This window comes from Lactuca serriola, chromosome 6 (assembly GCF_051521515.1).
Source record: "Lactuca serriola cultivar US96UC23 chromosome 6, Lser_US96UC23_V15, whole genome shotgun sequence".
In the NCBI taxonomy this organism is placed as follows: Eukaryota; Viridiplantae; Streptophyta; class Magnoliopsida; order Asterales; family Asteraceae; genus Lactuca; species Lactuca serriola.
In genome coordinates this window covers 82,804,285-82,818,123 of record NC_136413.1, presented here as the reverse complement: position 1 = coordinate 82,818,123, position 13,839 = coordinate 82,804,285, and the positions used below count along the sequence as shown (strand labels likewise).

The 13,839-nt window shown below is 33.0% G+C and overlaps 1 protein-coding gene across 3 annotated transcripts; it reads left to right on the top strand.

The window, feature by feature from the left end:
* The first annotated feature begins 2,463 nt into the window (after positions 1–2,463).
* On the top strand, positions 2,464–12,228 carry LOC145059387 (Transmembrane amino acid transporter family protein). Of its 3 annotated transcripts, XM_079007243.1 has the most exons (4): positions 2,465–2,689; positions 9,883–9,990; positions 10,250–10,860; positions 11,385–12,228. In XM_079007243.1, the coding sequence occupies exons 1-4, from the start codon at positions 2,551–2,553 to the stop codon at positions 11,925–11,927; spliced, it is 1,401 nt and encodes a 466-aa protein (XP_078863369.1). In that variant the 5' UTR covers positions 2,465–2,550; the 3' UTR covers positions 11,928–12,228. The 3 variants fall into 3 exon arrangements, with proteins under 3 accessions (XP_078863367.1, XP_078863369.1, XP_078863368.1); XM_079007241.1 differs by lacking the exons at positions 9,883–9,990; positions 10,250–10,860; positions 11,385–12,228 and adding exons at positions 2,963–3,573; positions 3,713–4,450 and having other exon boundaries at positions 2,464–2,836; XM_079007242.1 differs by lacking the exon at positions 2,465–2,689 and having other exon boundaries at positions 9,671–9,990.
* The last annotated feature ends 1,611 nt before the right edge of the window (positions 12,229–13,839 follow it).

Below are 13,839 nucleotides of genomic sequence, written 5' to 3'. Positions count from 1 at the left end.
GCTTAGAGTTTTTTGGGATTGTACTATGATATTTCGTTACTTCAGATGATTTGATTTTGAGACATGATATTATGGTTTTATGTATTGACATGATCTTGGCAATGTTTTGATAAACTAATTTATGAATCACTTAACAAAAAAAAAAAACAAAATTTTTGGCCTCAAATTTTGAGATGTTACACATTAGGTCTACGAGTTGACAAGGTAAATTAGATCTTTGAAAGTTTTCTTAATATTTGCATTCTGTTATACTTCAATTCTTTTTTTTTTCCTTAAAATTTTATACTACTCTATTTAGATTGGGCAAACCATGAACCATGGCTTCCTTTGTGGTGTCCTTCGAGTTTTTATATGACGAAGAATGTTCTTTGTTCCAATTTAACTTATCTATTTTTAGTTGGGAAAACTGAGGGTTGGATTTCTTTGTCTTTCACCTTAATTTTGTTCCCCACACTTATGTCTCAGTTGAACCAACTTAATTTGTAGGTTTTTGTTAATCTACCATCTTAAATCTATTTTTTCTGCAATTTCTAAAGACGTGGGATTCTTTGCTCTGCGATTACAAAAAATCAAACAATACGGGTGGAAGAAGGTGGATATGATATTGACCTTGGTAGTGATACTCATGTGGATCCGGAACCCGTTCTTGCTTCATTTGTACAATCTGGTATGTAGTTTATACATTTCATAACATTCTCATATGTTTTTTTTCAAGTTTTTTAGTACACTTTAGTGATATTCCATATTCTAATTCCTTGAAACAATGTTAATTTTAGGACTGTTTCCTATGTATTTCAACAAAGATAGGCTAGTAGCCTAGTTTCAGTTGTTTGAAGGTGAAAAAGGCAACTAAATGTTGAAGAAATCATTTTGTTGTGAGGCTGATCCATGGTTCCATCTGCAAGGTGATACATTTCAATTGCAGTCTAATATGAATTATATAAGACATTGATATATATATATATATATATATATATATATATATATATATATATATATATATATATATATATATATATATATATTCTTAATGGACTTTGTGTTAGTTTCAAACCATGCTTATTGCATATACTAGTTTTTATATTCATACTTGAAATTGTCTAACTTATTTTGCTATTCAAAATTTATTTATTGGATGTTCAAATATGAATATTAACTTAATGTTTCATTCTGAATTGAATTTTATATATGCTAGTATGAATTTGCAATGTTATTTAGTTTTAGTTACTATTCTCATCAGAATTTTAAATGATATACGCAAATAAACATAACGTTTTGGACATTCTAATGTGAATCTAAATAGGTGTTTCAAATTCTGTATTTTCTTTTTAAATCAAGATAAAATTAGTGTTTTAAAAATTCAAACTTTGAAATCCTAAATAATTAAAAAAAAAATTAAAAACAGTTATCTGAATCCCTACAAATCCTCCAAAAATCCAATTTCCTTATTTATCTCTTTCGCTTTTACCATATTGCCCTTACATATTAACTAATCTATTTTTTATAATATTGTTTTTTTAATTACCAAGAACTACTTAATTAAAGAAAATAATTGGTTTATAATTGTCCTCATTGTTTCACTTTAACTAGTGTCTTCAAAAGAACCATTTCATATATACATATATATATATATATATATATATATATATATATATATATATATATATATATATATATATATATATATATATATATATATAAAAGTGAATATACCCTTAAGGGTATATAAGTTTAGGTACTCAAACAGAAAATACTATGATTCCACTTCATTGTGACACATATCGACCCAATTACTTAACCCGACAATTTTGATGTCTTTACTGTTTTCTCTTTTTGTCTCGGTTTTAATTAGTTAAATTAACTGGACTACAATCTCTACAAACATAAAACTTTATATAGTAACATGTTTGGCTATTTAAATGAAAATGACTTAAAAGCCCAATGAAGTTTCCAAACCATTCAAAAAACTTCAATCATGTTTTGTCTGTTCAAAAAAACCCAACGAACTTAACCTTTTGTCTAAAAAGTCCAACAAAAGTTCCAAACCGTTCAGAAAATTCCAATCTTGTTTTGTTTAAGTTGGTTGGTTTTTTTTTGAACAGTCAAAACATGATTGGAGGTTTTTAAACGTTTTGGAAACTTCGTTGGTTTAACAAGTCATTTTTTCGATACGGTAATAAGCCACGTCATCCATTTCTCTTATTTGACTTTCAGGAAAGTGTAACTTAGTTGGACTTTTTAGACAAAATGTTAAGATTGTTGGGTTTTTTTAAACAGACAAAACATGATTGGGATTTTTTGCACCGTTTGGAAATTTCGTTGGGCTTTTAAGTCATTTTCCCTTTAAATGTTATCAAATCAACGACTAAGTTGCAAGTTAAAGTTCTCTTGTGAGATTCTCATGTCACTATTGTGTGTTGCACACTTGGTACCTCCTATAAATAACTGTCCCATGTATCACTGTCTCATAATCAATAAACCTCAAAAACAAATAGATTCTTAGTGTTCCTTGTCTCCATAGTTTGAGGAGATTTCAACGAATTCCAGAAAATGGAAATGAACACATGCACGATACTTTGGAATTCAAAGAGGAGTTCTGATCCTAAAAAAGTTAGTATAACAGAGTCGATTCAGGGAGCGAACAATGCTGTGAAATGGGTCGATAGTTGTGAAGCTTGTTTGGAAGATGGTAAGAAGCCGTGTAACAAATGTAATCACGAAGTCAATGAGGTACAGTTTGAGGTTAAAAACGAGATAAATGACGGGGATACGCATGCAAGCGATGCCAATAGTTCTTTCCTTCAATCTGTCGTTAATATGATCGGAATGCTCATAGGTGTGTTTTTTTTTTCCCAATTCGTCTTTTATTTTGTTAGGTGCGTAGATTCATAGATTTTCTCTTCAAAAATATCCTTTAAAGAGAGGGACTACAGTTACCTAAACATTTTTTGATATCTAACAGGTCTTGGCCAACTATCAACATCATATGCACTAGAAAACGGAGGGTGGATTTCTTCATTTCTTCTTCTAGCCCTCGGAATCGCATGCGCATACACCTCCCACCTTCTTGGAAAATGCCTCGAAAACAACAAGAAAGCAAGAAACTACACAGATATCGGCCACCATGCCTTTGGGAGCCGTGGAAGAGCCATCGCAGCAACATTTATCTACTTGGAGATCTTCATGGCACTTGTTTCCTACACGATATCATTGCACGACAACTTGAAAATGGTCTTCTTTGGAACCAATGTCCAGTTCTCATGGGTTCATCACTTGTCTACTTCTCAAGTCCTGACTGTGTTTGCGGTGTTGGTGGCACTTCCTAGCCTCTGGCTGCGAGATCTTGCATCCATTTCGTTCCTCTCTACTAGCGGCATCATCATGTCGCTAATGATTTTCGTGACAGTAGCATGCACCGCAGTGTTTGGAGGTGTCACCGCCAATCACACGATCCCTGCTCTTAGGCTAAGGAACATACCACACATATCCGGCCTGTATGTCTTCAGCTATGGTGGCCATATTGTCTTTCCTGATATACACAGGGCTATGAAAGACCCCTCCAAGTTTACTAAGGTTAGTAGATTCTATCACATGTACAAGTAGCATATTGATCTTTTTGAACATTATAATGGGTATTTAATGTTTAGTTTGTACCCAAAAAACGAAGACGATTATAATTTAACATTGTGTCTTCAATTCTGCCATTTTCCAGGTATCTATCGTAAGCTTTACATTTGTGACCTCGCTATATGCATCTTTAGCATTCATGGGAGCGAAACTTTTTGGACCGGAAGTAAATCCGCAAATTACCCTGAGCATGCCTCGAGGCCTTGTGTTCACAAAGATCGCATTATGGGCTACTGTTTTGACACCAATGACCAAATACGCACTCGAATTTGCACCAATTGCAATAGAACTCGAACATCGGTTCCTTTACTCGATGAAGTCTCGAACCAAGACGATCATAAGGGGCACAATCGGGTCGATCTTGTTGTTACTTATACTGGTCTTAGCCCTATCAGTGCCGTACTTCCAGTATGTCCTTGGACTTACGGGTTCGCTCGTTAGTGTGGCAATAGTACTCATTTTCCCATCGGTATTCTATATCAAGATCTTTTGGAACCAGATATCGAAGCCCATTTTGGCTCTTAATGTGTTCCTAATCGCAATCGGCTGTCTTCTTGCGATCTCGGGTACCATCTCGTCTATGAAATTGCTCGTGGAAAATTTTGTGAGGCTCCACTGAGGTCGATAATCGGATGTATAATATGGTGAACAATTAAGTATTGGTGAAATGTGTCAAACTATGTATAATGATTTGTCAACTCGACTGCTTTAATTAATTCTTATTTAAAACGTATTCATCGATTATGACAGTTGGTCGTGTGAATTGTGATAAGTACGAAAATATAGAGATGATAATATTAAATATGTATTCACTATTATTGTGAGCATGGGGTTTTCACTGAAAGCTGAGTTTTAGCGATTACAGAAGTTGTCCTTATGGGATAAGGATTCGTTAATGTTCTTTTGTGCATATTGAGCTCCTATCTATAAAAACGCATTTACATCACCTCACCAAACTTGGTGGTTTTACATATCTAATATTTAAGAGCATTGAATGTGGGCAACTGGATGTAACACTAAATTGGTGTGGCCTCATCCATAACACCAAGGGGGAAATGGTGTTCCACATGTTATATCATGTTAAGAGGTAGAGAAAGCAAATAGAGAATTATTTGATTGGTTGATGAAGGAGATAGCCAATCATCTTTCTTGTTTTATCTTGTCCTCGTTACTACAAGATCCAACATAACAAGCTTCTACGAGGAGTGTACATACTTGGTGTATGGCATGACTAGTGTTTAGGAAAAAACCATAGTGTACATGTTTGGAGCATGGGACAACTATTGTTTTAATTCAAGTATAAAGTTGATAGTTTGAAACTGTATACAATAAATAATATGTAATCAATATGGTGATAAATAAAAGATGTTCTATTTATATTCATAAATTCTGAGACCATATTTGATTCGATTATTTTTGTGTTTCACTTTGTATGTTTTGACTTCCAGAATAACGAAGTCGCTCTTCCTGAATGACTAAAGTTATTCAAACCATCCACAGTCGGTCATATGTTGGAAGTAGATATGAATCAAGACTGTCATGAAGTTGGATTGTAGATGTCCAAGGTATGGGACATAGCAATGATTGATGCAACATTCATGAGTTCTCATAAGTTCTGAGTATTGGATTCAACCCACACTCACTGGTATCACTTCATGGAATTTATCTCGAGTGATCTTGGGACGGTAATATCATATAAGTCTTCAAACATAGAGATATGACTTGTTGCCTAAGAGTTGGTTATACATTGATTATACGTAAACGCATTGGTAACTCGATGTTATAAAACATGCCTTTGTGTATGATTCAACAAGTAGTAGAAAAAGCATATGAGTCGAAGTTTATCTGTTCCTTATTGGATTAGAAGCAATATCTGGGCCCCTCGATGATTTTGTGTTGACCCATGTACCGGACCCGGTCAGAACTAAGTTGATGTGTTTAAATAAGTTCTATGTCAAACAAATCGGAAATTGAGAAACACTGTTGGACAATTAGTAAGACATTGTTCCATGTATTTGTCGGGCTGATATCTAGAACAGATGATTATATGATCACTTATCTTAAATGACGTATCATCATCATCTAAGTTCCACGAGACCTTGAAAGAGCTACGATTATTGATCGGTTCCTGAAGTTATTCTTGCAGATTTAGTTATTAGACTTATCCAAGTAGGAGACTGTTGGATTAGGTGTCTAAGTTCATAACTACTTTTGGGATGTACTTGACCAGATTAGCATGGTCCATTTGGGTTACATGGCATCATGCATTTGGATAGACCAAAATAAGAGAAATAACACTTAAGGTTTATTAATATATTATAAGTTCTAATATATTAATAATATTATTTAATTAGTATTGATCAAGAATTAATTTGGAATTAATTAAATGATCAAAAGAAGACTAATTAAGTATATGGGTTGATTGTGTAAATCACCCATTACTTGTATAGTGGGCTAATTCTCCATGGATTATCAAGTTGGGCTAAAACCCATAGGATGCTCCATGGTGTCTTTGAACCCATGGATCATGGAAATGAGGAGCCATGTCAAGTTAGGGTTTTCATGGTGTAACCTTACTTATGACACACTATAAAAGGAATATGTTAGAAACCAAAATTGGCACTAGTGTGAGAACAAGAGGGAATAGCCAATTTTATAAGTGTTCTATTTCTCTCAAGGTTATTCCAAGTGTATTTGGTGTTGTGTGAGACATTTGAGGCATCACACTTGAAGTGTTAGGCTCACAAGGTTCTCAAGGAATCCAAACACAAAAGGTATGTTCTTCTTCTAGCATTTATGTTTAAAAGTTCCCATGCTATGTTAGATAATTGAAGAACCTTGGAAAATCAAATTTGCATGTATCTTAGTCAAACATAGATCTAAGGTTTCTAGGGTTTCATGTACACCTTAGGTGTGTTAGAATGCTCAAAACCCTTCAGAATGTTGTTATTAATTTATGATGATCGTGATGATGCGGGAAGTGAATGAAGAGAATGAGTTGTTGAAGAATATCAAGGGAGAATGGGAGAATGGGGTGTTTGATGCAGTGGTTGTGGCATTCAAGGAGATGAACTCATAATAAAAGACATTGCACAAGTTAATATTGTTGAGACGTTTTTTTGGAATCATCTAGCAAAATTTCTTTTATGACTTTTGATAGAAAAGCTTCACTAACTTTATATTCTAATAATCATTTTCTCCACTTGACACCAATTAACATTTGATTTTGATTTTAATTATGTAGGTTTCTGACTTGTGCTTGATTAAGTAGATATATCCATATCTATTATAATCATTAGTGAAACTCACATAGAATCGATTTGCATGCCTTGTGGTGGATTTGAAGGGCCCGCACACATCTGTGTATGGGATCCAATAATCCTTCACCTCTTTCACAAGAATCAGTAAAAGGTGATTTCGTCATCTTTCCAAGCAAACAAGATTCGCATGTATCATCTGACCTTAACTTAAATGATTCTAACAATCCATCATTTTAGAGTTGGGCAATGCGCTTCTTTTTGACATGTCCAAAACGACAATGCCACAAGCATGCCTTGTCTAAACTATTAGACGAATCAATTTGCAACACATTATTTCCTAAATTGTATCCAACCATCACAGTTTCATACACGTCATCACAAGGTAATGCTTCAAAATAAAATACACATTATAATAAGCATAAATATAACAATTCTCATTCTCAAAAAAATATCTACACCATCAATTGGATTTGATTGATACACAAACAATTTTGGGGACTTACAGTTTATCTCAAAATTAATAACAACTACATTAAAATATGTTGATAACACTAAAATCACCATATATATATATATATATATATATATATATATATATATATATATATATATATATATATATATATATATATATATATATATATATATATATATATATATATAATATTAAAATTTCTTTTGGTATGGAAATTATTTTAAAGATTTCTAATACAAATATTTTTTTTAAATGTTCGTTTTTAAACTTTCATAAATTAAATCTTGATTTTTGCATGCATTTGCAAAATATCTTTTTGATATTTTTTTTCATAACGACTTTGATTGCTACATTAATATTTTTCATATGATTTGCTGCATTAATATTTTTCATATAAAGTAATCCTTTTAATTTTTTTTTGAACGAAAAACATATTATATTCCTATATTACTCCTAAATTCAAATATTTTTTTTACGAGACTTAAATCTTCGACCTAAAGAAAAAAGAGCAACACCAGATACCTATATCATCCCAAAATTTAATAAGACATTTCGCACAAATGACTGTTTTTTTTTTCTAAAAAATAATTTATATAATTAGTCAGATTTTCTTTTTATTCGTAGCTAATAAAGATCGAGGACCCGACCTATTCGTGTATATTTTTATTATTTTTATGGATCCATATCTAATACTTATTGTCCATTTCTAGTGGTGTCAATTTATGACACGGAACGAAAAAAATATAAGACATTAAACGAAATCGAGACGAAATCAAAATTTGAATTCGTGTTCGTGACATGTCAGTGTCAAGTTTAAAAACACGATGTAATGTCGTGTCGTATTCGTATACACAAATCGGTATGAAATTGACACGATTGAGCGTGTGTTTATCGTGTTTTTTTGTATTTGTCGTATTATATATGATTAAGTATGAATTAAATAAATTAACAGTGATGTAATGTTATCTTTATCATGTCATGTTGTGTTTTAACCAGTTCGTTTTCGTGTTAGTGAAAAACAAACACAAGATCGTGTCGTGTCGTGTTCATGTTACACAAAACTTCGTCGTGTCAGACAAAAACACCACACGACTGCCCGATTTGACAGTCCTATCCATTTCGATTAGATTATATTTTAACACATTATCGAGGCCATCTTTGAAGCTTTTACTTTTCCTCCTTTTTATCTTAATTAATATTTGACTTTTAATTAAACCTTTTTTAACAAGCTAAATTTATATAAAAGGATTCACAATGGTATGTTTAATGGGAAAGTTGAATGAGTTGACGAGTCTAATTGTCATTTAATTGATGAAACTCTATCATTGTGAGATGTCACCTTGATATTTTGGAGTTCAATGGTCATTAAACTCTTCAATGGAAAAAAAAATAATTATTAACTATATACTATAAATTACCTTTTACAATATTCAATTGAACTTTATAGAGTTCAGTACATTATAAGGAAAAATGATAGAGTGGTATGGATTTTAAAAATATGATGTGATAATCCATTAAACTCTATAAAATTCAATGCTTCGTGGATGACCTAAAAACTAAAAAACCGCTAATATGTTGTGCTAGAGAAGCACAAATTTATATTGTAAAAAAATAGGTTTTTAGATCTACAAAGTCACATTCGATATTGAATTTATGTTTTTATTCACAATCCAATCATTCCTAATAAATAAAGAACTTTTTACCACATGTTCTATTCTCCTTCATTTGGACACATGTCATTTTCTAGAATTTTTGAATTTTCTATTTTTCACTTGTCATTTTATTGTATTTTTCATTTTATTAAATTAAAATTTCATATTTAATATATATGGTAATATATATATATATATATATATATATATATATATATATATATATATATATATAATTTATTAGAAAGTGTTTATATATGTAATGCATTCAATATATTAAAGGCTCATTAATTTTAATAATTCAAAATTTTTGTCATTTTTCTTATAAATTCAAACTTTTCATTCTTTTCAAATTGTTAAAATTTCATGTTTAATTTTTTTAAATAAACTCATTGAATACATAGTCTTACAATGAAAATACATAATAAATCAAATAACCATTTCTTCTTTCTTTTACTAGTCGATCCAAAAAACTGTTTACTTTTTTTAATCTCCAATCTAATTAATTAAATGTACATGATAATATTCTACAAAAAAAAAACATAAAAATCTCATAGTTTTAACGTGTTATCACACGTCAGTATTGTGTGTTTCACACTTTGCACCACCTATAAATAACTTCCCAATCATTATCGTCTCAAGTGCACTAGGAACCCCAAAAAACATTAGAATTTAGTGTTATGTACGTCAGTTTGAGAAAATCGGACCAACACCCACAAAACAAAAATGAATCTATGGAAAATATTTTTCAACTCAAAGAGCTCCGATATTTCTACCAATTGTGAGCCCACTCATGAAGTGAACTTAGCTGTGAAATGGGTCGATAGTTGTGAAGCTTGTTTGGAAGATGGTATGAGGCCATACATAGGTAGTAATGATCATGAGGTGCAGTTCCAAAATGAAACAGATCCGCATGCAAGTGATGCCAAAAGTTCTTTTCTTCATTCCGTCGCTAATATGATCGGAATGCTCATAGGTGTGGGTTTTCCTTTTCAATTTCTTTTATTTTGGTAAAGCAGAGCAGCATCGATCTTAGTTAAATTTTATTAATAGAAAAAACTAATATAATAGTAAGAGATTGGGAACTCCCCATTGCATTAACTCAAAACATAGAGAAAGACAAACAAAAACATAAACATAACTAAGGACGATGGAATAATTGGTTATAAAAAAAAAAAAAAAAAAAAAAAAAAAACCCACCACATTAATTAACTAAATTCTGATGTGTTATATAGGTCTTGGCCAACTATCGACATCATATGGACTAGAAAATGGAGGGTGGATTTCATCATTTCTACTTGTAGCCCTCGGAATTGCATGCGCATACTCCTCCCACCTACTCGGAAAGTGCCTCGAAAACAACAGGAAAGCAAGAAACTACACCGATATAGGCCACCATGCGTTCGGGAGCCATGGAAGAGCAATTACAGCTGCGTTCATCTACTTGGAGATCTTCATGGCACTTGTTTCCTACACGATATCATTGCATGATAACTTGAAAATGGTCTTCCTTGGAACAAATATCCGGTTCTCATGGGCTCAACACGTGTCGACATCTCAGGTTCTTACTGTATTTGCGGTGTTGGTGGCACTTCCTAGCCTCTGGCTGAGAGATCTTGCATCCATTTCGTTCCTCTCTATTAGTGGCATCATCATGTCGCTAATGATCTTTGTGACAGTAGCATGCACCGCAGTGTTTGGAGGTGTCACCGCCAATCACACGATCCCTGCTCTCCGGCTAAAGAACATACCTCACATCTCCGGCCTTTACATGTTCAGTTTGGCTGGCCATATTGTCTTCCCTGATATACACAGGGCCATGAAAGACCCCTCCAAGTTCACCAAGGTTGGTATAATCAATCCCATCCGGAAGGGCAAATTGGTCTTTTAATTAGTATATTCAAGGGGTGCTAAAGTTTTGGGTTTGTACAAAAAAAAACAGCCAGTTATGAGGAACCTAAATTGGCGTAAAACAACTCCAATAGTACTCCAAAATATCGTTTTTTGTATGTCTAACACCCAAACCAATATTGTAAATTTATAACATTATAAAAACTCTATAAAAATTTCTAAAATAAGTCAAATCTTGAATATGATATTAACATATTTAATATACAATTACAGTTAGTTGCTTTCATTGCAGTAATTTTTTATAACATAAAATATATCATAAAATATTAAATAAAAGTTATTATATTATAATAGTAATGTTTTAATAAAGTACATAATAATAACAAAAATATGTTTTTTGTTTATTAGATATTATTTATATATTGTTTGATATGATTAGTGGGCTTGATTGAAACAGGAAACAAAAAATTATATTTTTTATAGCTTTAATATCGTGTTTTTAATTTTGCATTTTTCCAGGTATCGATTGTAAGCTTCACGTTTGTGACCTTGCTATATGCATCTTTAGCGTTCATGGGTGCCAAACTATTTGGACCAGAAGTAAATCCCCAAATTACCCTCAGCATGCCTCGAGGCCTTGTGTTCACTAAGATCGCACTATGGGCTACGGTTTTGACACCAATGACAAAATACGCACTCGAATTTACACCCATTGCAATAGAAATTGAACACCGCTTCCTATACTCTATGACGTCTCGAACCAAGATGATTGTAAGGGGGACAATTGGCTCAATTTTGTTACTAATCATACTTGTCTTAGCCCTATCAGTGCCATACTTCCAGTATGTCCTAGGCCTTACAGGTTCCATGGTTAGCACTGCAATTGCACTCGTTTTCCCATCGGTATTCTATATCAAGATCTTTTGGAACAAGATATCGAAGCCCATTTTGGCTCTTAATGTGTTCCTAATCGCAATCGGTTGCCTTCTTGCAGTCTTTGGCTCCATCTCGTCTATGAAATTGCTTGTGGAATGTTTTTTCCGGGTCCACTCGGCTTCTTAAAGGAATTTATTAATAGTATGCTTTTGTGATCATTATTTGACATTTTAGATACGTGAACTTAATTTTTTCTTCAAAAGATAAGACCCTGATCAACATGTATAGAGGTGGATTGTACCATGAATCCATGATCAGTGTATGGGAGCAGTAAGTGTTAGAGTATATACGTGTATTAATTGTATAACTCATTTTGTATATGGCCTATATTATCCCTACATGTACATCTTGTTAGTACCATGTAATTTCCCTATATATTTGTATTAAGCGAATGCAATGTCACATCATCATTTTATATTTCATATAATTATATTAATTTTTTCTAAAGTACATTGAAATCAAAAAGTTTAATCGAACATATTTAAATAATTGTCTAAGAATTAGAAAATTTTATTTTTCTTATTAAAGGGTTTAATTGTTACTGAATTTCAAATCTTTTGAATGTCAAGATGGCATCTCATAGTGATATAGTTTTATGGAAAAATGACATATACATCCTATGAAGTTTCTAGGGTTTACCCGTTTAGTCCCTAAACTATTTTGATGCTTTATGAGGGAACTAAGTTCTTTTTGTCAGGTCGATTAAGTCTTTTTGGCCAAAGTGAAGGGGTCACCCGGTTACCCCTTTGACACATTGGCATTTTTTGACCAATTCCCCTAAATTGACTTTGAATTTTTCCAATTTGTTGACCACACTTACCTCATCACCAATTGTGCTCTATTTGAGTTCTTTAATTCGAAGAGTTGACGGAGGCTTCTTTGATGGCGATGCTTTTAACTAGCCCTCACTCCATCAAACCCTATTCATCACAAAATCAAATCTCAAGGAAATTAGATCATGCTCTCGTTTGTCTCATTTGTCTAACAGAAAACCTGAAAGGAAAAGGGCCAAGGCGGAGAGTGGGACAGAAATCGATTCAATCACGGTAGATGCATCTAGTACGATGGGTAATTGAACTTCTCTAAATCAATCACGTAAAACTCAATAACTTATATCCTAATTTTCCAGAAGAATTAAGATGATTTCCTCGTCACATTTGGTTACCCATTTATGTTCTGGGTTTTTTATTTTCAGTCACATGAAACTCAATGAGTTATATCCTAATTTTTTATAACAATATGAATGTTTTTTTAAGTTTAGTTAATATAGATGTAAGGAAATTGATATAAGTCTTTGTTTTGAATCGACGTTGAAGGCCACCCTCCAGTGACCTCTAGATTTTTGATATAAGTCTTTCTTTAAAGTCAACCGGTAAGGTGGAAGGTGGGACAGAACCGATTTCCGGAGATCAAGCTTTTAAATCGACGTTGTAGAGACTGAAAACGATAGCAATAGCCATAGGGATTGTTCCAGTGACCTCTAGATTGTTGCCTTTCGGTCCGACCAGCAGGAATACGAAGGGGAAAGAGGCAGATCGGTGATGGGAAGGCTGCAAAGACCGACAAAAGGAGGTGGGGAGGTCGATTTTCGGCGGCCTTCAACTTCGATTTGGCCATAATCATGGCCGATCTGGTGTTTGAGGGTAGAAGCAGCTCACACATGGGTGTTTTTGGTGGTGTTGCTCGGCAGGGGGAAGAAGGGAGGGGCCCAAGTTTTGGGTATGTGGCACTCAAACTGGTTATAGCAAGTCAAGAGGACTAAAAAGACAGGTAGACCACGAGTTTGTTCCCTCATAAAGCCACTTAAAAAGATAAGTGACTAAAATAGTTCACCCTAAAAAGTTTATAGGGCGTATATGTCATTTTCCTTAGTTTTATCTATTAAATGACAATTACGTTTTCATTCAACTCACTCGTTAAACTCTTATTTGTGGATGCTCTTAATCATAAAGATGAATGTATGAGGAATAGTTTTTATTATAGTATCATATATAAGATATATGTACTAATCTCTCTCTCTCTCTCTCTCTCCATATTG